Source organism: Plecotus auritus (assembly GCF_963455305.1).
Source record: "Plecotus auritus genome assembly, chromosome: 8".
Lineage (NCBI taxonomy): Eukaryota > Metazoa > Chordata > Mammalia > Chiroptera > Vespertilionidae > Plecotus > Plecotus auritus.
Genome location: NC_137782.1, coordinates 62,827,642 through 62,850,640, shown reverse-complemented (window position 1 = coordinate 62,850,640; position 22,999 = coordinate 62,827,642). Strand labels below are relative to the sequence as shown.

The following is a 22,999-nucleotide window of genomic DNA, read 5'->3' as shown; positions in this document are numbered from 1 at the left end:
CAATGCAAGAAATGCTAAAGGGACTGGTATAAAAAGAAGAAAAAAAAAGGAAGAAGGAACACAGGCACAAAAAATAAAAATGGCTACAAACAAGTACCTATCAATAATAACTTTAAACGTAAATGGACTAAATGCTCCAATCAAAAGACATTGAGCCCTAACCGGTTTGGCTCAGTGGATAGAGCGTCGGCCTGCGGACTCAAGGGTCCCAGGTTCGATTCCGGTCAAGGGCATGTACCTTGGTTGCAGGCACATACCCGGTAGGGAATGTGCAGGAGGCAGCTGATCGATATTTCTCTCTCATCGATGTTTCTAACTCTCTATCCATCTCCCTTCCTCTCTGTAAAAAAATCAATACAATATATTTTTTTAAAAAAAAGACATTGAGTGGCTGAATGGATAAAAAAACATGATCCATATATATGCTGTCTACAAGAGACCAACCTCAGAAAAAGGGACTCATACAGACTGAAAGTGAAGGGATGGAAAAACATCTTTCAGGCAAATGGAAATTAAAAAAAAGGCTGGGGTAGCAATACCTATATCTGACAAAATAGATCTCAAAGTGAAGGTCATGACAAGAGATAAGGAAGGCCACTTCATAATACTAAAGGGATCGATACAACAATAACCCTGATAAACATATATGCACCCAATGCAGGAGCACCCAAATACATAAAAAAACTCCTGGAAAATGTTAAGGGAGAGATTGACAACAATACAATCATAGTAGGGGACTTTAATACCCCACTGACATCACTGGATAAATCCTCTAGACAAAAAATCAGCAAAGAAACAGCAATCCTAAAAGACTCATTAGATCAGATGGACTTAATTGACATCTTCAGAACATTTCACCCCAAAGCCACAGAATATACATACATTCTTCTCAAGTGCACCTGGGACATTTTCAAAGATAGACCACATATTGGGTCACAGGCAAAGTCTCTCCAAAATCAAGAATATTGAAATCATATCAAGCATCTTCTCAGACCACAATGACATAATATTAGAAATAAACTACAATAAAAACAATAAAAAAATTGAAACACTTGGAAGCTGAATAGCATGCTATTAAACAATGATTGGGTTACCAAAGACATCAAAGAAGAAATCAAAAACATCCTGGAAATGAATGACAGTCAAAACACAACAATCCAAAATCTATGGGACACAATGAAAGCAGTCCTGAGAGGGAAGTTTATAGCTCTACAGGCCTACCTCAAAAAACAAGAAAAAATGGTAGTAATCATCTAACTCTACAAGTTAAAGAATTAGAAAGAGGGCAACAAGAAAAGCCCAAAGTGAGCAGAAGGAAGGAGATAATAAAGATCAGAGCAGAAATAAATGACATAGAGACCAAAAAACAATACAAAAGATCAATGAAACCAAAAGCTGGTTCTTTGAAAGGATAAACAAGATTGATGAACCTCTAACTAGGCTCACCAAGAAGCAAAGGACTGCTCATTTTCAGTCTTATTTTTTTTTAAAGGTTAATGTCTCCTTCCAGACCATTTTCTTTCTTTTAATATTTTTTAAAATATATTTTTATTGATTTCAGAGAGTAAGGGAGAGGGGGGAGAGATAGAAACATCAATGATGAGAGAGAATCATTGATTGGCTGCCTCCTGCATGTCCCCCATTGGGGATCGAGCCCGCAACCCTGGCATGTGCCCTTGACCAGAATCGAACCCGGGACCCTTCAGTCTGCAGGCTGACACTCTATCCACTAAGCCAAACCAGCTAGGACTTAAATATTTTTTTAATTGATTTTAGAGAGAGGTGAAGGAGGAGGGAGAGTGTGATAGAAACATCAATGTATCAGCACTGATAGGCTGCTTCCTGCTTGCCCATGCTGGGGATCGAGCCTGAAACATGGGCATATGCCCTGACTGGGAATCAAACCATTGACCTCCTGGTGCATGGGTCGCCACTCAACCACACGGGCCAGGCTCAATCTCTCTCTCTCTCTCTCTCTCTCAAGTTTTTTTTCCTCTCTTTGATCCCTAAAAATTGGAGTACCTGAAGATCAGTCCTTGAACCTCTATTCTATACTCACTTCCTGTAATACAGTGGTCGGCAAACTCATTAGTCAACAGAGCGGCAAACCGCGGCTTCCGAGCCGCTGCAGTTTGCCAACTACTGCTCTAATATAATCCAGTTTCAGGCTTTAAATAGCATCTATATTTTAATCAGCTGACAACCTTTAATCCGGAGCTCAGACTTTCCCACCCCAGGCCTCATCTCTATATTTTTATATCCAGCTACCTATTCCAACATCCCCATTTGAATATCACCTAGGCATTTCAAATTTAGTCCTGGTCTCTAATTACCCCTCCACCCATTTTCCTTTCATATTTTCACCCTTTTCAGTAGATGGCAACTCCATCCTTCCAGGCTAAAACCTGTAGAATTGTTCCTTGAGCTCTATATTTTATTTACTTTTGTTTTATTTACCGTCTATCTTCAGCAGTAAGATATCTTGTAATTACTCAACTATTTTTGAATGAATGAATGAGAGAATACTAAAATTCAATTCAGGAAAATCTGGTCAACCTCCTTAATCTGCTTTCTTCGTCTTCCCCACCCCCACTATTGGGCTGAATTGTGTGCCCTACAAATTTATATGTTGAAGTCCTAATACCCCAGAACCTCAGAATGTGACTGAATTTAGAGATAAAGTCTTTAATGCAGCAATTAAATTAAAATGAGATCATTAGGGCGGGTCAATATGACTGGATGTCCATATAAGAAGAGGAAATTTGGACATAGATTATGTATGAAGACACAAGGAGAAGACAGCCACCCACAAGCCAAAGAGAGGGGCTACAGAAGAAACGAGTCCTGTCAACACCTCTGTCTTCCAAAATTTTGAGAAAGTAGATTCTGTAATTTAAGCCACTCAGTGTGTGATATTTTCTTAAGGCACCTCTAACACACTAATAAAAAAATTCATAAAAATAACTATTTTTTAAAATTCCAGGTTATGAAAATAACACCTTTCTTACCATATCCCTTTTTCTGTCCTTCCTTCCTGTCTTATGCTTTCCCTGTGAGTGGTATTATCCTAAAAGGGCATTGGTTTAGAATGAAGATGGACATGGTTAGCTGAGTCTGGCTCTCTAGAATTGGGAACAGAAAGCATCTGCAGAGAAATGCAAAGCAAAATTTTCTGTGGAACAGTATAGACAAATTGGAGAACATGGGAAATAATGAGAATTAGGGGCTTGTAAACACATTATAAATATTTGACTTTACAACTAATCTAAAAAAAGACTACTAGCTTGAAGAAGATGAATTGAATAAACTATTAAAGTATGAACAAATATTTAGAGTATAATACTTAACTATCCATTATTTTTTTTATTTAATAAATCTTTATTGTTCAGATTATTACAATTGTTTCTCCTTTTTCTTCCCATAGCTCCCCTCCACCCGGTTCCCACCCCACCCTCTGCCCTTACCTCCCCACACTGTCCTCATCCATAGGTGTGCGATTTTTGTCCAGTCTCTTCCTGCACCCATACCCTTTCCCCCTGAGAATTATCAGTCCACTCCCTTTCTATGCCCCTAATTCTATTATATTCACCAGTTTATTCTGTTCCTCAGGTTTTTAATTCACTTGATTTTTAGGTTCACTTGTTGATAGATATGTATTTGTTGTTCATAATTTTTATCTTTACTTTTATCTTCTTCCTCTTCTTAAAGAATACCTTTCAGCATTTCATATAATACTGGTTTGGTGGTGATGAACTCCTTTAGCTTTTTCTTATCTGTGAAGCTCTTTATCTGCCCTTCAATTCTGAATGATAGCTTTGCTGGGTAGAGTAATCTTGGTTGTAGGTTCTTGCTATCCATCACTTTGAATATTTCTTGCCACTCCCATCTGGCCTGCATAGTTTCTGTTGAGAAATCAGCTGCCAGTCGTATGGGTGCTCCCTTGTAGGTAATTAACTGTTTTTCTCTTGCTGCTTTTAATATTCTCTCTTTGTCTTTTGCCCTTGGCATTTTAATTATGATGTGTCTTGGTGTGGTCCTCTTTGGATTCCTTTTATTTGGGGTTCTGTGCGCTTCCTGGACTTGTAAGTCTATTTCTTTCACCAGGTGGGGGAAGTTTTCGGTCATTATTTCTTCAAATAGGTTTTCAGTATCTTGCTCTCTGTCTTCTTCTGGCATCCTTATAATTCTGATGTTGGTACGCTTTAAGTTGTCCCAGAGGCTTCTTACACTGTCTTCAGCTTTTTGGATTCTTTTTTTCTTTTTGCTTTTCCATTTGAGTGTTTTTTGCTTCTTTGTTTTTCAAATCTTTGACTTGATTCTTGTGTTCCTCTAGTCTGCTGTTGGGTCTCTGTATAATATTTTTTATTTCAGTCCGTGTATGTTTAATTTCTAGTTGGTCCTTTTTCATATCCTCGAGGGTCTCGCTAAATTTATCAGCCTTTTCTAGGATATTCTTGAAAAGCCTTATAACCGTGGTTTTGAATTTTATATCCAGTCGTTTGTTTTCCTCCATTTCTTTTGTTTGTGATCTGTTTCTTTGTCTCCGCATTTTCGTTGCTTCCCTGAGTTGGTAGGGTAGCTTTGTGTGCTAGGTTTCCTATATGGCCCAGTGGGTCGGCCTCCCCAGTTAACCTGAGGTGGATACTCTTGGTGCACCCCTTTGTGGACTGTGTGTACAGCCTTGTTGTAGTTAAGTCTTGATTGTTGTTGGTATCACTGGGAGGAATTGACCTCTAGGCCAGTTGGCTGTGAGGATCAGCTGTGTCTACGCTGGGAGAAGTTCGGTGCTGGAGACAGCCTTATAGGATCAGACTTGCAAAATTGCAAAAGCCTCTGTGCTCAGCTTGGATGGGGCGGAGTCTCAGGGCAGAGCAGACAGTCTTGGCTTCCCATCAGCCCTGCCCTTGCGCACGCGCCTCCAGACCTCTGCTTTCCGCGACTCCCTTGAGTTTCCATCTGACAGTCCAGATTCCCCCTGTAAGAGCATGGGTTCCCAGGGGCTTGCCCGGAACTGGGGTTCAATGCAGTTGGAACTAGGGTTCAGTGCAGTCAGGAGCGTCCGACTCCCTTTCGCTAGGGAACGCCTGCGGCAACCTCCGCATTCAGCTTTCTCTGCGAGCACTCGCGTGTGCGCACGCACACTCGCGCCTCCAGACCCGCCGCGGCTACCCCAAGTCTCCGAGTCTCTGTGTGCCTTTCTCTCTACCTGACAGTCCAGACTCCCCCGTATGAGCCTGGGTCCACTGGGTTTTGCCCGGAACTGGGGTTCAGTGCAGTCGAAACTGGGGTTCAGTGCAGTCGGGGGCTTCCTTCCCCCTCCCGCCAGAGAAAGCCAGGCACTCAGCCACCCTTCCTCTCTGCATGCGTGTTTCCGTACCTCAGCTCTTTGCTGCTCCTCTGAGTCTCTGTGAGCTTTCCTCTTTCCTTCTAGTTGTAGAATTTTCACTCAGCCAAGCCTTCCTGTGGTTCTGGATGATGTCCGTTCTGTCTTTTAGTTGTAGTTTTGAAATTGTTGTGTGAGGCAGCAGTTTAGGTGCTTACCTATGCCGCCATCTTGGTTTCTCCCTCTCAACAACAGGTTTTTTCTTAACTATCCATTCTTAACACTGAATATGGAGTAAAAGTCAATAGGGGAAAAATCAGGCATAATTCATTTTTGTTTTTGAAACATAACATCTTTTTAAGCTCTTATAGCCAAATTTTTCTTGTTTTTATACTGATAACTCACAATTTTAGACCAGACTATTCTTTTCAACGCCAGACTTCTGAATTTATCAACTGGAACATCCTCTTGGCTATCACAGAGGCATCATGAAAGCAGTATGTTCAATACATATGGAACTCTTCATCTCTCCCCTTAAACATAGTTCTCTAGTTGACTCTATCTCGGTCAGTAATTCCAGATGTTACCCCAATTTATCTTCCACATCTAATCATTCAACAAATCCTTTTCTAACTCTATCCTGTTCTAACTAAATATCTCTGAAATCCAGCCCCCTTTTACCATGCCTATTGATTCTCCCTATCTCAGGCCACAATCATCTCTCACTATAACAACCTTATAAGTAGTCTTTGCCTGCACGATGATCTCACCATTTTCCCCACTGTAGCCAGTGACCTTTTCTTATGAAATATTTCAAGCTTACAAAATAAGAAAAAAGCACAGTATAACAAACACTCATGTACCCACTTTTAGCTTGTCAGATTTTAATGTTTTGTCTAATATTTAGCTTCAGAGCTTTTAAAGAAGTGAAACATTAGAACTATAATTTGTAACTGTGTCTGATTCCATCCCTTTCCTTCCGTTTACAATAGTCATCATCCTGAATATGTTGTTTATTATTTCCTTGCTTATTTTTTGTTCTTACCTGAGGACATGCTTAGAGAGAAAAAAGAAAAAGAGAAAGAAACATTGATCAGTTGCCTTCTGTAGATGCCCCAACTGGGGGTCTGGGAATTGAGCCTGCATCCCAAGTATGTGCCCTTGACCTGGAATTGAACCCGCAACCCTTTGGTTCATATGCTGACGCTCTAACTACTGAGCAAAACTGGCCAGGGCTGGAATACAACAAATTTTGAAAAGATTGGGCTTTGCTCTAGCAACCTTGTTGAACTTACATATTAATTCTAATACTTGGGTGATAGATTATTTTGGTTTCCTGTAAAGTCATCTTGTATGTACAAAATGATAATTTAATTTCTTCCTTTTCATTTTCTTTTTTTTTTTTTTTAAATATGTTCTTATTCATTTTAGAGAGAGAGGAAGGGAGGAGAAAAGAGAAACATGGATGAGAGAGAACATAGACTGGCTGCCTTCTCCATGCCCCCTACTGGGGATTGAGCCCAAACCGGGGTATGTGCCCTGTCCAGGAATCAAACAGGTGATCTTTTGGTGTGTGGGTCAATGCTCAACCACTGAGCCATATGGGCCAGGCTATTTCTTCCTTTTTTTTTTTTAACTGTCCTGCTGTTCTAGCTTGACTCTTAAGTAAATGTTGAATAGATACTGGGCATCTTTATCTTCTTTCTGAGTTGAAAGGCAGCACTTTTAATATTTCATCAGTAAGTATGACATTTTATATGAGTTTTTGGGAGAGACCCTTTATCAAGTTAAGGAATTGATCATCCATTTCTATAATTATTTTTTAAAAAATATTTTTATTGATTTCAAAGAAGAAGGGAGAGGGGGAGAAAGAGAGAGACATCAATGATGACAATCATTGATCGGCTAATTCCTCCATGCCCCACATTGGGGATCAACCTGCAATCCTGGCCCGTGCCCTGACGAGGAATCAAACCATGACATACTGGTTCATAGGTAAATGCTCAACCACTGAGCCACGCCAGCTGGGCTATTTCCGTAATTATTGAAGTTATTTTAGGTGTTTCTTTTCATCTGCTAATATGGTGAATTATACTAGATTTTTCTAATATTAAATTACCTTTGCTTTCTTGGATGAACTCAATTTGATTGTGATTTTTTGTTTTAAATATGGCTGGCCCTAGTCATTTTGGCTCAGTGGCTAGAGTGTCCACTTGCAGACTGAAGAGTTTCCCCTTGTCGGGGCATATGCAGGAGGCAACCAATCATTGTGTCTCTCTAACATCAATGTTTCTCTCTGTCTCTCCCCCTCCCTTCCACTCTCTCTAAAAATCAATGGAAAAAATATCCTCAGATGAGGATTAATAAAATTTTTTTTAATTTAATAAATCTTTATTGTTCAGATTATTACAATTGTTTCTCCTTTTTCCCCCCATAGCTCCCCTCCACCCAGTTCCCACCCCACCCTCTGCCCTTACCTCCCCCGCACTGTCCTCATCCATAGGTGTACGATTTTTGTCCAGTCTCTTCCTGCACCCCCCATACCCTTTCCCCCTGAGAATTATCAGTCCACTCCCTTTCTATGCCCCTAATTCTATTATATTCACCAGTTTATTCTGTTCCTCAGATTTTTAATTCACTTGATTTTTAGGTTCACTTGTTGATAGATATGTATTTGTTGTTCATAATTTTTATCTTTTCTTTTATCTTCTTCCTCTTCTTAAAGAATACCTTTCAGCATTTCATATAATACTGGTTTGGTGGTGATGAACTCCTTTAGCTTTTTCTTATCTGTGAAGCTCTTTATCTGCCCTTCAATTCTGAATGATAGCTTTGCTGGGTAGAGTAATCTTGGTTGTAGGTTCTTGCTATCCATCACTTTGAATATTTCTTGCCACTCCCATCTGGCCTGCATAGTTTCTGTTGAGAAATCAGCTGCCAGTCGTATGGGTGCTCCCTTGTAGGTAATTAACTGTTTTTCTCTTGCTGCTTTTAATATTCTCTCTTTGTCTTTTGCCCTTGGCATTTTAATTATGATGTGTCTTGGTGTGGTCCTCTTTGGATTCCTTTTATTTGGGGTTCTGTGCGCTTCCTGGACTTGTAAGTCTATTTCTTTCACCAGGTGGGGGAAGTTTTCGGTCATTATTTCTTCAAATAGGTTTTCAGTATCTTGCTCTCTGTCTTCTTCTGGCATCCTTATAATTCTGATGTTGGTACACTTTAAGTTGTCCCAGAGGCTTCTTACACTATCTTCAACTTTTTGGATTCTTTTTTCTTTTTGCTTTTCCGGTTGAGTGTTTTTTGCTTCTTTGTATTTCAAATCTTTGACTTGATTCTTGCGTTCCTCTAGTCTGCTGTTGGGTCTCTGTATAATATTTTTTATTTCAGTCCGTGTATGTTTAATTTCTAGTTGGTCCTTTTTCATATCCTCGAGGGTCTCGCTAAATTTATCAGCCCTTTCTAGGATATTCTTGAAAAGCCTTATAACCGTGGTTTTGAATTCTATATCCAGTCGTTTGTTTTCCTCCATTTCTTTTGTTTGTGATCTGTTTCTTTGTCTCCGCATTTTCGTTGCTTCCCTGAGTTGGTAGGGTAGCTTTGTGTGCTAGGTTTCCTATGTGGCCCAGTGGGTCGGCATCCCCAGTTAACCTGGGATGGACAATCTTGGTGCACCCCTTTGTGGACTGTGTGTACAGCCTTGTTGTAGTTAAGTCTTGATTGTTGTTGGTATCACTGGGAGGAATTGACCTCCAGGCCAGTTGGCTGTGAGGATCAGCTGTGTCTACGCTGGGAGAAGTTCGGTGCTGGAGACAGCCTTATAGGATCAGACTTGCAAAATTGCAAAAGCCTCTGTGCTCAGCTTGGATGGGGCGGAGTCTCAGGGCAGAGCAGACAGTCTTGGCTTCCCATCAGCCCTGCCCTTGCGCACGCGCCTCCAGACCTCTGCTTTCCGCGGCTCCTCTGAATTTCCGCCTGACAGTCCTGATTCCCCCCGTCAGAGCATGGGTCCCCAGGGGCTCACCCGGAACTGGTGTTCAGTGCAGTCAGGAGCTTCTGACTCCCTTCCGCTAGGGAAAGCCTGCAGCAACCTCCACATTCAGTCTTCTCTGCGAGCACTTGCGCACGCGCGCCTTCAGTCCCCTGCCCACCGTGGTTCCCTCGAGTCTCCAAGTCTCTGTGTGCCTTTCTCTCTACCTGACAGTCCAGACTCCCCCTGTATAAGCCTGGGTCCATGGGGTTTTGCCCAGAACTGGGGTTCAGTGCAGTCGAAACTGGGGTTCATTGCAGTCGGGGGCTTCCTTCCCCCTCCCGCCCAAGAAAGTCAGCCAGGCACTCAGCCACCCTTCCTCTCTGCATGCATGTCTCCGTACCTCAGCCCTTTGCCACTCCTCTGATTCTCCGTGAGCTTTTCTCTTTCCTTCTAGTTGTAGAATTTCCACTCAGCCAGCCTTCCTGTTGTTCTGGATGATGTCCGTTCTGTCTTTTAGTTGTAGTTTTGAAATTGTTGTGCGAGGCAGCAGTTTAGGTACTTACCTATGCCGCCATCTTGGTTTCTCATTAAAAATTTTTAAAAGGCTGAATTTATTTTCTATTTTTTTCTCAGCTTTATTGTGGTATAATTTACCTATAGTAAAATTTGCCCATTTTATGTATATAGTTTGACTTTTAGCTGTTGTATAAAGTCATTAGTACCATTGCAATCGATATGGAAGAGTTCCATTACCTTAAAAAGATTTATTATGTCCTCAATATCCCCCTCATAATCATTTTTTCCCATCAGTCCCAAGCAGCCACTGATCAGCATTTTGTCACTAATTTTTGTCTTGTCTGAAGTTTTATATAAATTGGATAATGCAGTATGTAGCTTGTTGTGTATCTGGCATCTTTAACTTAGCCTAATGTAGCCGTGGGCAAACTACGGCCCGCGGGCCAGATCCGGCCCTTTCGGCTGTTCTATCCGGCCTGCGGAGCCGAAAGAGCGGAGGGTTCTCTTGCTCTCCCCTCCGCTCCTTTCCTTTGAATTTATATTAGTTCACACAAACACTCCATCCATGCTTTTGTTCCAGCCCTCCGGTCCAGTTTAAGAACCCATTGTGGCCCTCGAGTCAAAAAGTTTGCCCACCCCTGGCCTAATGCTTTTGACATTCATCTGTTATTGGATATATATCAGTAGTTTGTTCTTTTTTGTTAATGTGTTTTATGTTTCTTTGATGACTTAAGTATGTCAAGCATTTTTTTTATGTCTTTTTTGCTAGTTCTTTAAATTGGGTTGTTTGTGCTCTGGCCAGTGTGGGTCAGTTGGTTTGGCATAATCCAGTTCAGTTCCTCTCCCTCTTCCTCTCCCCCCCTTCTTCTCTCTTTAAAAGTCAATAAAAATCTTTTTTTTTTTAATTGGGTTGTTTGTTATTAAAGAGTTGTTAGAATTATATCAGATGGTAGAAGATAGAGAAAAGAGGAATGACTAAATTATCATAATAATGAAGCAAGTGATTTTTCACAGGTATGCTAGTCATCTCTGAAGTTCTCTTAGATCTGTCTGATTTTTGGAAGAACATCAGATAACAAGCCTCATCTTTGCTACTCTTCTGTTCTGACTTCATGTTTTTAGTATTGTCTTTAAATATTTTTTTCTGTTTTGTGTGTTATTTTCTTTTTTAAAAAATATATTTTATTGATTTCTTACAGAGAGGAAGGGAGAGGGATAGAGAGTTAGAAACATCGATGAGAGAGAAATATCGACCAGCTGCCTCCTGCACACCTCCCACTGGGGATATGCCCGCAACCAAGGTACATGCCCTTGACCGGAATCGAACCTGGGACCTCTCAGTCGCAGGCCGATGCTCTATCCACTGAGCCAAACCGGCCAGGGCTGTTTTGTGTGTTATTTTCTTACTGGTCAATTAGTAAAAGTCTCTCTATATCCAGTCTTCTATTTTATTTTTTTGTTAATCCTCAGTGGAGATTATTTTTTCCCATTGATTTTTAGAGAGAGTAGAAGGGGAGAGGAGAAAGAGACATCAATGTGAGAGAGATACATTGATTTGTTGCCTCCATTCGAGCCTGAACTGGCCTGGGGATTGAACCAGTAACCCAGGTATGTGCCCTTGACTGGTAATCGAACCTGCGATCCTTTGGTCTGTGGGCTGACACTCTAACCATTGAGCATTATATCCAGTGTTAAGAAAAGAAAAAATGTTATTCCGGTGAACCACTTCAGTAGATATTATAAATTAGATTTTATAGGCATAGAAATAAAGTAAGAATTAGACATTTGAATTTTTCCAGTTTTTTAATTAGCCATGAACTATGGACTACTATTTAAACTATGGACCACTCTCTATTTTTGTAAATAAAGTTTTATTGGAACACAGCCAAGCCCATTTGTTCATATATTATCTAGAGTAGTGATTTTTAGCCAGTGTGCCAGGAGAATTTTTAAAACATGCAATACCTGACTGTTTAGTCAGGGGCACTGATCTCTTTTTCCTTAGATTGTCAAATTAAAAACTGACAGCAGCCAAGACACTAGCTGCCCGCTGTGAACAAATAAAAATTATACCTATTTTTCTGTTGTTGTTAGATTGGCAAAAAATAGAGTATATTTTGTGGTGTGCCACAGAATTTTAGTAGTTTATGTGCTCCATGAGAAAAAGGGTTAAAAATTGCTGATCTAGAGCATGCTACAACAGTAGAGTTATATAATTGTGAGAGACCAATGGTCCACAATGCTAAAAGTATTTACTGTCTTGCCCTTTGCAGAAAAAAATTTACTGATCCTTGAGTCATAGGGATGTATTAGATAAAAATAATCTTCCACAAAGTATTTATAAATGTGGACTGGGGAAAAAAATTTTAATCTGCATTTAATCTGTCTTTAACGTCCCTTGTAAAATATTTTCGGTAATTTCTCTGCATGAGTCCTTATGCCTCAATTTTTGTTGAATGATAAATTATTTGTCATTGTAAACAGCTATTTCTGGCTGTCTCTGCATATGACACCTGCCTGTTGTTAAAAAAGTTGGATATGTTCTCAGGTTTGTTTTAGAGCTACAAGGATAAGAACGTGTGCTTTGCCAATAATCAGTTTACCAGCTTTATAAGTCCTTGTGCAATAGTATTTTGGTATTCTTTCCTCTATAGCAAATTAGAATTGTCAATGTTGGAAATGCTTCTTGTCTGATAGTTACTCCAGAACATTTACCTACTCTTGGCAATGGTTAAAGAGATGCTGTGGTCAAGTGAATTTTTTCCTGATTTTTTCCCCACTGGGTTCTGATCTTTAGGTAAACTATTTAAAGTAGATCTGTAGCCAAAACCGGTTTGGCTCAGTGGATAGAGCGTCAGCCTGCGGACTGAAAGGTCGCAGGTTCGATTCTGGTCAAGGGCATGTACCTTGGTTGCGGGCACGTCCCCAGTAGGGGGTGTGCAAGAGGCAGCTGATCGATGTTTCTCTCTCATCGATGTTTCTAACTCTCTATTCCTCTCCCTTCCTCTCTGTAAAAAATCAATAAAATATATAAAAAAAATAAAAAATAAAGTAGATCTGTAGCCTTCAGGCTTTTCTCCCTATGTGCTGCCTGGAAAGCCCATGTTAGCCTTCCTAGTAAATTACTTAATGGTCTGTGAAGACTCCTGTGGAGTTCATAGAGAGTAACATTTCCACTTCTTTATTTTCTGAGTCCTTTTTGTACCCTTTTGAATATATCTGGTTTTCCCATTATTTAGGGTCCTGTCTTTTATCTGTTTCCCCAAACCTGGCAAATAGAGGGTAGTCAGTAGCATGGGATCTGGAGAGCCTCAAAATTCAGCTATAAATGATTGAAAACAGTTCAGTTATCCATCAATAGGGGATTGAGTAAATAAACTACGGTACATCCACAATGAAATATCATGAATCTTTTTTTTAAGGTTATGGAATTAAGAATTTTAGGTCATATTGTAAAATTATAAAACAAAATAAGAACAACAAAAAACCAAGGAGCAATTGAATCTGAATATGGAGTTCAAGTCAATAACCACCCACAATTTGTGTAGGTATAGATTAATTAGTTGCTGTTGGTCCGTTGCTCTATAGCAAAGAATGCTAAAACTTAGTGGCCTAAAACAATAAGCTTTTCATTTTTTATTCTTTATTGTTTTTGTTTTGTTTTGTTTTGTTTTGTTTTTTGGGTTTATTTTGCTTATGAGTCAAACATTTCTGCTTTTGGTTGTGCTTACTCATTCACATGTCTTCAGTCAGCTAGCTGCAGATCAGACTCATTATGTTAGGCCCTCACATGTTTGAGGATCAGCTGGCTTTAGCTGGTACAGCTCATCTCTCTCTGCTCCATGTGGTCTCATCATCCAGCAGACTAGTTGGAATTTGCTTTAATGGCAGAACCAGGGTACCAAGACAGGCTTAGAACTGGCACTCTGTAACTTCCATCACATTACCAAAGCAAGTCGGAGGGCTTGGCCTGGTTTAGAAGATAGGAATAGAACCCACTTCCTGATGCAATGCAAAAAGGATTGCTACAAGGCCATTATTGGGAGTGTTCAGATTAATGTAATTATGTTACCCTTGTATATACATGGGGATTGGGATAAGAATTTTTTTAAAATATATTTTTAATTGATTTTAGAGAGGGAAGGGAGGGGAAAGTTAGAAACATCAATGATGAAAATCATTGATTGGCTGCCTCCTGCACATCTCATACTGGTGATCGAGCCCGTAACCCGGGCATATGCCCTGACCGGGAATCGAACCGTGACCTCCTGGTTCATAGGTCAGCCTCAACCACTGAGCCATAACAACTGGGCTGGGATAGGAATTTATATTTATGTTTGCTCATTTGTACCAAGAAAGAATGGAAGGATACACAAGAAACCAATTTAAATGGTTACCTATGGGGTGGATTATGTAGGGACACAGGCAAGGAATATTTCTTTTAATATTGATTTTGAACCATATAAGTGTATGCTTATACATACAAAAAACAAAATTATCTACCTTTGGCCTCTGCCTCCAAAGATCATTCTCTTTAAAGCTTCCCAATTGTTTTTTAGTTAGGAGTCTGATTTGTTTTCAAGAAATGTGGTTTTGCCCAGCTGATGTGGCTCAGTGGTTGAATGTGATTTGCAATGACTATTAATAAATCACAAGGACAAACTCTAGACAGAGTAGGAATAGTCCTACCTGAACCAGTTTTTGGACACGGTCAGTTATATGTTGCTTTTCTCACAAGTTCGAAGAGTGTGTGACGTTAAAGTTAAAGTTGTAAATACTTCTTCACAAGGGAAATTAGTCAAGCACTTTGAAAGTGTTTTTACTCTTAATGTGGTATACAGGGATATATTAGAATAAGTTTAATCAATTTACCAGTCATTGTTTTTATCAATGTTGTTTTTATATCATGTCTTTGTTGTTATTATATCATGTTATTGTTACTTATTAATCAATTTATATATTATTTTCATATACATCTTACTAATTTTCTTTAATCTCTGACATTTCTATTATAGAGAAAGGGTGAATAGCGATACTAAAATATTTTTTCTAATTAATTACCTTTCAGTGTGCATGAATCTGTGCACTGGGCTACTAGTGTTGAAAATTTGACCCACAAAGATTAAATTATTTGATAAAAATTCATTAGTAACAGAATGAGGATTCACAGCAAATCTCTCAGTCTCTGTACTCATGCTTTTTTATTGCTTAAAACATGAGGAATAACTAGTGTTGCAGGTTTGTGAATAGTGACCTGAACAAGAGATGGGTAGTTTTAATCTGTAAATAGTACTCTGGGGGCTAAGTTTTACCCAGTATCTAAGCTTTTACTTGGTATATTATTTAGCGTTCTGCATTTGGGCGGCTCTGAGTTTTTCATTCTGCCAAGTACTGAATGTTAAAACACACCTCATTGCTAAGCCCTCTTCAGGCCTTTGGCGCCCTTGCTGTAAAGGCAGGTGGTCTGAAGAAAAGCTCCCTCTAGGTTATTGCACACCATACACAACACATAACAGTGCGAGACAACTGTCAGTTCCTTCCTTCCCTACCCCGCCCCCTGCCCCCAATCCTCCAGAAAGCTGGGCCCCAGATGGAAGTGCTGGAAATGTGTCAACTTTTCTCTGAAAGGCATTGAGAAAATACTGTCAAGAAGAAAAAGGCAAGCGCAACAGCTCATTAGTCCACTAATCAGACAGGACAACCATCAATTTTACAAAGAAAATGTCCTGGACAGAGAGGGGGGGAAGGCTGGCAGAGTGTTGCCCACATGGCTCTTGGAGAGCTGCACAGTTTTGTTGGGGAATTTGCAATTTAGGGGCATTGCTTCCTTGATTGACTTCCTGCATTCATTATATTTCTTCCCAAAAATATGGCAAACTGAAGCATTAAAAATAATATTTTGGGATATTTTCCTCATTAGACCATGACCATGAATGTGCAAAGATGTGCTTAATGCTATGTCATGAATGCTCTTGTATGTATTGTGTTTACAACTGTGATGCCACTGAAAGAAATCTTTGATTTAACATTCTCATTTGAACCTTTGGTGTCCATTTTTTGTACTTTACTTGAATTTATTGGAGAATAAGTACATGGAACTTAAGTGAAAAACTTTGAATTACTGAAAGGCAAATAGCTCAATTTAAAGGTGATTATGGTAGCCTTGGCTCTATTATTAACCAAGTATATAACAAGTTCCCTTTAATGGGGAAAATTACTTTGAAGATATTAAAATATTACTCTTCAGAATCAAGTCTTTTTTAAAAATAATTTTTATTGATTTCAGAGAGGAAGGGAAAGGGAGAGAGAGAAACATCAATGAGAGAAAATCATTGATTGGCTGCCTCCTGCATACCCCACATTGGGGATCAAGCCCACAACCCAGGCATGTGCCCTTGACTGGAATCGAACCTGGGACTCTTCAGTCCACAGGCTGATGCTCTGACCACTGAGCCAAACCAGCTAGGGCTCAAATCTTATTTATATGAGCTCAGCCCTAATTCTAATGTCATTAAGTATAATCTATCAAATTTATCTTTTCTGGAATTTGTTGCTGTCTAGTGTTATCAAACACTGCTTATGTATTATCCCCATGGGTGAAGTAGCCTATGCTTGGTTTAGAATCATCTCTACTTTTCATCTTTTTGAACAAATATTATAAGCAACATTTATATGCCTGATATTAAAGATGTTGAACCCACTTCTTTTTTCCTATTAGAGTAGTTGATATGTATAAAAATTTAGTGCTTTAGCCCAGGACAGTATTGCTTGATGGTTAGAGTGTCCACCCATACACTGAAGGGTCCAGCTTCGATTCCTAGTCAAGGGCACATACCTAGGTTGCAAATTCTATCCTGTTTGCAGAAGACAACCAATCAATGTGTCTCTCTCACATCAATGTTTTTATATATGTTTCTCCCCCTCCCTCTCTGCCACACTCTAAAAATCAATGGAAAAATATCCTTGGGTGAGGATTAGCAACAACAAAAATTTAGTACTTCATTCATAGTAATTTATATACAACTGATTATATTTGTTTCTATGCCATGCAGTTGACACCTACTGATCTAAATAGTTCCCCATTAGTTTTTTTCCCCCTATTAACTTGATTCACTTATAAAGGGAAGTTATACAGAATGTAGTTGAGATCAGCAGAATTTATAAACTGGTTTCTTTCTTTCCCAGCCACTATCCTCACTGTTAACTTTCTAGTCTCATCAGTCTTTCACCTTGTTGCCTTGTTTTAGTTTTTTAGGATTGCTGTAGCAAAGTTCCACAGACTGGGTGCCTTAAAACAATAATCTTCTCTCATAGTTCAGGGGGCCAGTGGTCTAAAATTAAGGTATCGGGAGGGTTGATTCCTTCTTGGGGCCTCAGAGGAAGAATCGATTTCATACCACTCTTCCTGGCTTCTAGTGCTGGCTGATAATCCTTGCCATTCCTTGGCTTGTAGATGCATCGTTCAATCTCTGCCTCCATCGTCACACTGTGTCCTCTCTGTGTGACTGTCTTCACGTAGTCTTCTGTTTGTGTATGTATCTCTTCAGCTCTTCTTATGAGGGTTTCATTTATACAGTAGGTTCTCAGGTTACGTCGGAGAGCCATTCCTACAGTGCGACGTAAGTCGGAACCCACCTACACAAGCACCTACGTCACTCACATGGAGCACATACACAGCAGTAATGAAGTAAAACCGTAAAAAAAATTTAAAAGATAATAATTCCTGACCTTTTCTTGTGGTAAATAAATAATAAAAAACATAAAGCACATACGCACATATGTTAAAATGACGGAACTTTTTTTTTATATATAAATAAGTGGGAGATGGCGACATAACCACAAAACGACGTATGTCGAGTCCTACGTAACCCGAGGACTGCCTCTATTGGATTTGGAGCCCACCAGATAATCCACGATTATCTCCTCCTCTCAAAATCTTTAACTACATTTTCAAAGACCCTTTTTCCAAATAAGGAAACATTTATAATTCAAGGGATTAAGAGGTAGATATCTTTCTGGGGACCACTATTCAGTCTATTAAACTAAGCATTTTCTTCTCAGTCCTATAGGAAAATACCGGTATGTTAGTATTTCAAATTATTGTCACTATTTTTATTATTTCATAGAAAACTCTGACCTCTAATTCTTTTATTCTATACAGTTGGTCCTGAGAAAAGGGTGCCAGCAATGCCTGGATCGCCTGTGGAAGTGAAGATACAGTCAAGATCCTCACCTCCCACCATGCCACCCCTTCCACCAATAAATCCCGGAGGACCCAGGCCAGTGTCATTTACTCCTACAGCATGTGAGAACTCTTAATTACTTGAGTTTGTGGTTCAGAGTAACATTTGTATCTATGTGACTGACTCCCATTAAGCCTTCTGCATATACCATTCACAAGGTTTTCAAAATGGCTATTGAAAGAGATATATGTCAGAAATGTATATCTGGTTATTTCTTTTATAGATAGCTTTTGCCCTCTGAGAATAGTACTTAGCTAATTTGGGCATTTGGAAATTTAGTAGTCCCAATATTTTTTTCATACTCTTTGTCTGGGAAGTAGGTGTTTTAAATTCTTGAGTTCTAAAATAATAAATTAAAGTTAGATTGATTTATAGGAATTAAAGTAAGATTCATAAAGTTATTGAATTATTTCTAAAAGTTTTCCAGGACTATCATGCTAAGTCTCTTTACAAAAAAGAGAATATTGTATTAGTTTGCTAGGGCTGCCATAACAAAATATTATAGACTAGGTAGCTTAAACAACAGAAATTTATTTTTTAAAAGTTCTAGAGAATAGAAGTCCAAGATCAAGGTGTCAGCAGGTTTGATTTTTTTCCCCCTTGAGACCTCTGTCCTTAGCTTGCAAAAGCTGCCTTCTTGCTATATTCTCCCATGCCCTTGCCTCTGTGCCAACACATTCATGTTGTCCCTTTCTCTTCTTAAGGACAACAGTCATAATGAATCAGGGACTACCCATATGACATCAATTAACCTTTAAAGGTCCTATCTCCAAATATAGTCACATTCTGAGTTACTGAGGGGTTAGAACCTCAACATGGGAATTTGTGGGGGACACAATTCAGCTAATAAGAATTATATTAGCCAATAAATCTGAGGCGTTCAACTTAAGTAGTCATCCAGGAAATGCAAACTAAAACCTAGTGCAATACCATGTATACCCACAAGAATGTTCAAAGTGAAAAAGAATTGTCAAGTGTTGGTGAGTATGTGTGGTGCAACCTGAACACTCATACATTGTTTAAGTATGAGAAAATTGTTTGGCAGTATCTTCTAAAGCTGAATTTCCACACATTTTATAACTCAGCGAATTCAGTTGTACATACATATTTAAAAAAAAAAAAAAAAAGCCTCAATTTAAAATCTAAAATCTAGAGAGAGACACACACACATCTAGATTTTAATTTGTGTTCTGTCTTTCCATGCCTATGCTACATCCAGTTCACATTGACCCTTACAGACCTTTTGCCTCATAAAGCAGAAAATTTCTATTTGGGTACTACCCATCCATATCAAGTTAGAGCAATGTACTAGGTGCTATGTGCATTTTCTTATTTAAACACCATTGCACAAGCTTGCACACTATTTTTGCTTAAACATTTATGTTTTCTAAGTAAATTATTTTTAACAATAAGAGAAGGGAGCCTAAGAGGTACAGCTTTAATAGTAGCTTTATTTTTTTTTATTTTAATAAATCTTTATTCAGATTATTACAATTGTTTCTCCTTTTTCCCCCCGTAGCTCCCCTCCACCCAGTTCCCACCCCACCTTCTGCCCTTACCTCCCCCCCACTGTCCTCATCCATAGGTGTATGATTTTTGTCCAGTCTCTTCATAAACCCCCCATACCTCTTTCCCCTGATAATTATCAGTCCACTCCCTTTCTATGCCCCTGATTCTATTATATTCACCAGATTATTCTGTTCCTCAGGTTTTTAATTCACTTGATTTTTAGGTTCACTTGTTGATAGATATGTATTTGTTGTTCATAATTTTTCTCTTTACTTTTTTCTTCTTCCTCTTCTTTAAGAATACCTTTCAGCATTTCATATAATACTGGTTTGGTGGTGATGAACTCCTTTAGCTTTTTCTTATCTGTGAAGCTCTTTATCTGCCCTTCAATTCTGAATGATAGCTTTGCTGGGTAGAGTAATCTTGGTTGTAGGTTCTTGCTATTCATCACATTGAAAATTTCTTGCCACTCCGTCTGGCCTGCATAGTTTCTGTTGAGAAATCAGCTGCCAGTCGTATGGGTGCTCCCTTGTAGGTAACTAACTGTTTTTCTCTTGCTGCTTTTAATATTCTCTCTTTGTCTTTTGCCCTTGGCATTTTAATTATGATGTGTCTTGGTGTGGTCCTCTTTGGATTCCTTTTGTTTGGGGTTCTGTGTGCTTCCTGGACTTGTAAGTCTATTTCTTTCACCAGGTGGGGGAAGTTTTCAGTCATTATTTCTTCAAATAGGTTTTCAGTATCTTGCTCTCTGTCTTCTTCTGGCATCCTTATAATTCTGATGTTGGTACACTTGAAGTTGTCCCAGAGTCTTCTTACATTATCTTCAACTTCTGGATTTTTTTTTTTTGCTTTTTGCTTTTTCGGTTGAGTGTTTTTTGCTTCTTTGTATTTCAATTCTTTGACTTGATTCTAGTCTGTTTTTGGGTCTCTGTATGATATTTTTTATTTCAGTCAGTGTATGTTTAATTTCTAGTTGGTCCTTTTTCATATCTTCGAGGGTCTCGTTATATTTATCGGCCTTTTCTAGGATATTCTTAAAAAGCCTTATAACCGTGGTTTTGAATTCTATATCCAGTCGTTTGTTTTCCTCCATTTCTTTCGTTTGTGATCTGTTTCTTTGACGCCGCATTTTCATTGCTTCCCTGAGTTGGTAGGGTAGATTTGTGTGCTAGGTTTCCTATATGGCCCAGTGGGTCGGCCTCCCCAGTTAACCTGAGGTGAACACTCTTGGTGCTCCCCTTTGTGGACTGTGTGTACAGCCTTGTTGTAGTTAAGTCTTGATTGTTGTTGGTATTACTGGGAGGAATTGACCTCCAGGCCAGTTGGCTGTAAGGATCAGCTGCGTCTATGCTGGGAGAAGTTCGGTGCTGGAGACAGCCTTATAGGATTAGACTTGCCAGATTGCAATAGCCTCTGTGCTCGGCTTGGATGGGGTGGAGTCTCAGGGTGGAGCAGACAGTCTTGGCTTCCCGGCAGCCTTGCCCTTGCGCGCACGCGCAGACCTCTTCCTTCCCCGGCTCCCGAGTCTCCGCCCGAGAGTCCAGACTCCCCCCACAAGAGCATGGGTCCCCAGGGGCTCGCCTGGAACCAGGGTTCAGTGCTGACAGAACTGGGGCCCAGTGCGTCAGGAGCCTCCGACTCCCTTCCACTAGGGAAAGCCTGTGGCAACCTCCACAGCCTTTGTGTGCACTGGCACGAGCGCGCCTTCAGACTTCTGCCTTCCCCAGCTCCCGAGTCTCCGCCCGAGAGTCCAGACTCCCCCCGTAAGAGCGTGGGTCCCCAGGGGCTCGCCCGGAACTGGGGTTCAGTGCAGTCAGAGCCGGGGTTCAGTCCGGTCGGGGGCTTCCTTCCCCCTTCCGCCAGAGAAAGTCAGCCAGGCTCTCAGCCGCCCTTCCTCTCTGCGCGCACAAAGACCCTTTGCCGTACCTCCAATTCTCTGTGAGCTTTTCTCTTTCCTTCTAGTTGTAGAATTTTCACTCAGCCAGCTTTCCTGTGGTTCTGGATGGTGTCCGTTCTGTCTTTTGGTTGTAGTTTTGAAATTGTTGTGCGAGGCAGCAGTTTAGGTGTTTACCTATGCCGCCATCTTGGTTTCTCCTCAATAGTAGCTTTAATTTTTATTTTCTCAAACATTTGAAATTGAGTGAGTGGTAACTGCAGCAGTCTGAGCCAGAGTGAAAGAAATTAATTATGATATCTTTTTTTTCTCTTAAATTACGTTTTCTGTCTCAAAGTTATACACCTTAGATATAAGTACTGTCTTGAAATGAAACAGATCCCAAGCTATCATTCAGATTTCAAGATACAGATGTGGATATATATATACATGAATTTGGTCCTTTTTACCTCCATATTTGACTACTTGGGGTTGTCGTGTTTTATTTCAGAATATGTAATCATATGTTTTCACTAAAGAGGCCATGAAAAAGCTTGTCTGGGCATCAGAGTGGCTAAAAGCACAATAATGTATTATCCTAATGGGCTGCTTCAAAAGAGGGCAGCTCTCCAGTGGCAGTTGACCTTTCTGTGAACACAGAAATGGCAGACCATTGCAACAAATTTTCAGGATTGCTGAGGCTGAGTGTTGAGCTTTCTTTCCAATAGCTCTAGTGATCTTTTTAATGAAAGACTTAGAAGAATAAGCACCCTTTTTTCCTTAGACTGTTAGTCTTTTAAGTAGTGAGTCATATTCAGCAGTATTTTCCTGAATACGTAATATTACTAGCTAATGAACAAAGCTAAAGTATATACAGTATACACAGCTTAAAAAACTTAGCTAATTTTAGTATACATGAACATGTAAGAATATTAATCAAGAAGTATACAATAGCCCAGCTGGTGTAGCTCAGTGGTTGAGTGTTGACCTACGAACCAAGATGTCAGGGTTTGATTCCTGGTCAGGGCACATGCCTAAGTTGTGGGCTCTATCCCCAGTAGGGGGCATGTAGGAGGCATCCAATCAATGATTCTCTCTCATCATTGATGTTTCTATCTCTCTCTCTCTCCTTTCCTCTGTGAAATCAATAAAAATATTTTTTAAAAGTGTGCTATGTATTAAGGCAATGCAAATCAGTATAATTTGGTAAATAACATAATGGAAACATGTGTAACAGAGAAGAATTACTAAATCTACCTTAAGGCAGAGTCTCAAGGAATCCTTAATACAGGTGTCATTTAAGCCATATAGGATGAAGAAGAGTTTACAGATCAAATTTGAGTAAAGGTCACTCAAGAAGTAGCAATAGTGTTGGTCAAACAACTATGACTGGCTTGGAGGAAGAAGGGAAGTGGGAGTTTTTTCATGATTAACAAGTTGGCAGTAGGCAAAATATAAGTAAATGACAGTTTTCTAAGTTAGGTAAAGGTTAAATGATTATGTTCTTTAAGTTTGGCTTATGTCTTGACTTAAATTGTTATGTTTTTAGACACAGTTTTATATTC

The 22,999-nt window shown here is 39.6% G+C and overlaps 1 protein-coding gene across 3 annotated transcripts in view; it reads left to right on the top strand.

Moving 5' to 3' along the window:
- CBFA2T2 (CBFA2/RUNX1 partner transcriptional co-repressor 2) overlaps positions 1–22,999 on the top strand; it is a 183,968-nt gene that overhangs the window by 102,453 nt on the left and 58,516 nt on the right. For all 3 annotated transcript variants that reach the window (XM_080685872.1, XM_080685874.1, XM_080685873.1), the window contains exon 2: positions 17,971–18,114. In XM_080685872.1, the coding sequence (XP_080541998.1) occupies positions 17,971–18,114 (144 nt within the window). The remainder of the gene's footprint in view (positions 1–17,970; positions 18,115–22,999) is intronic.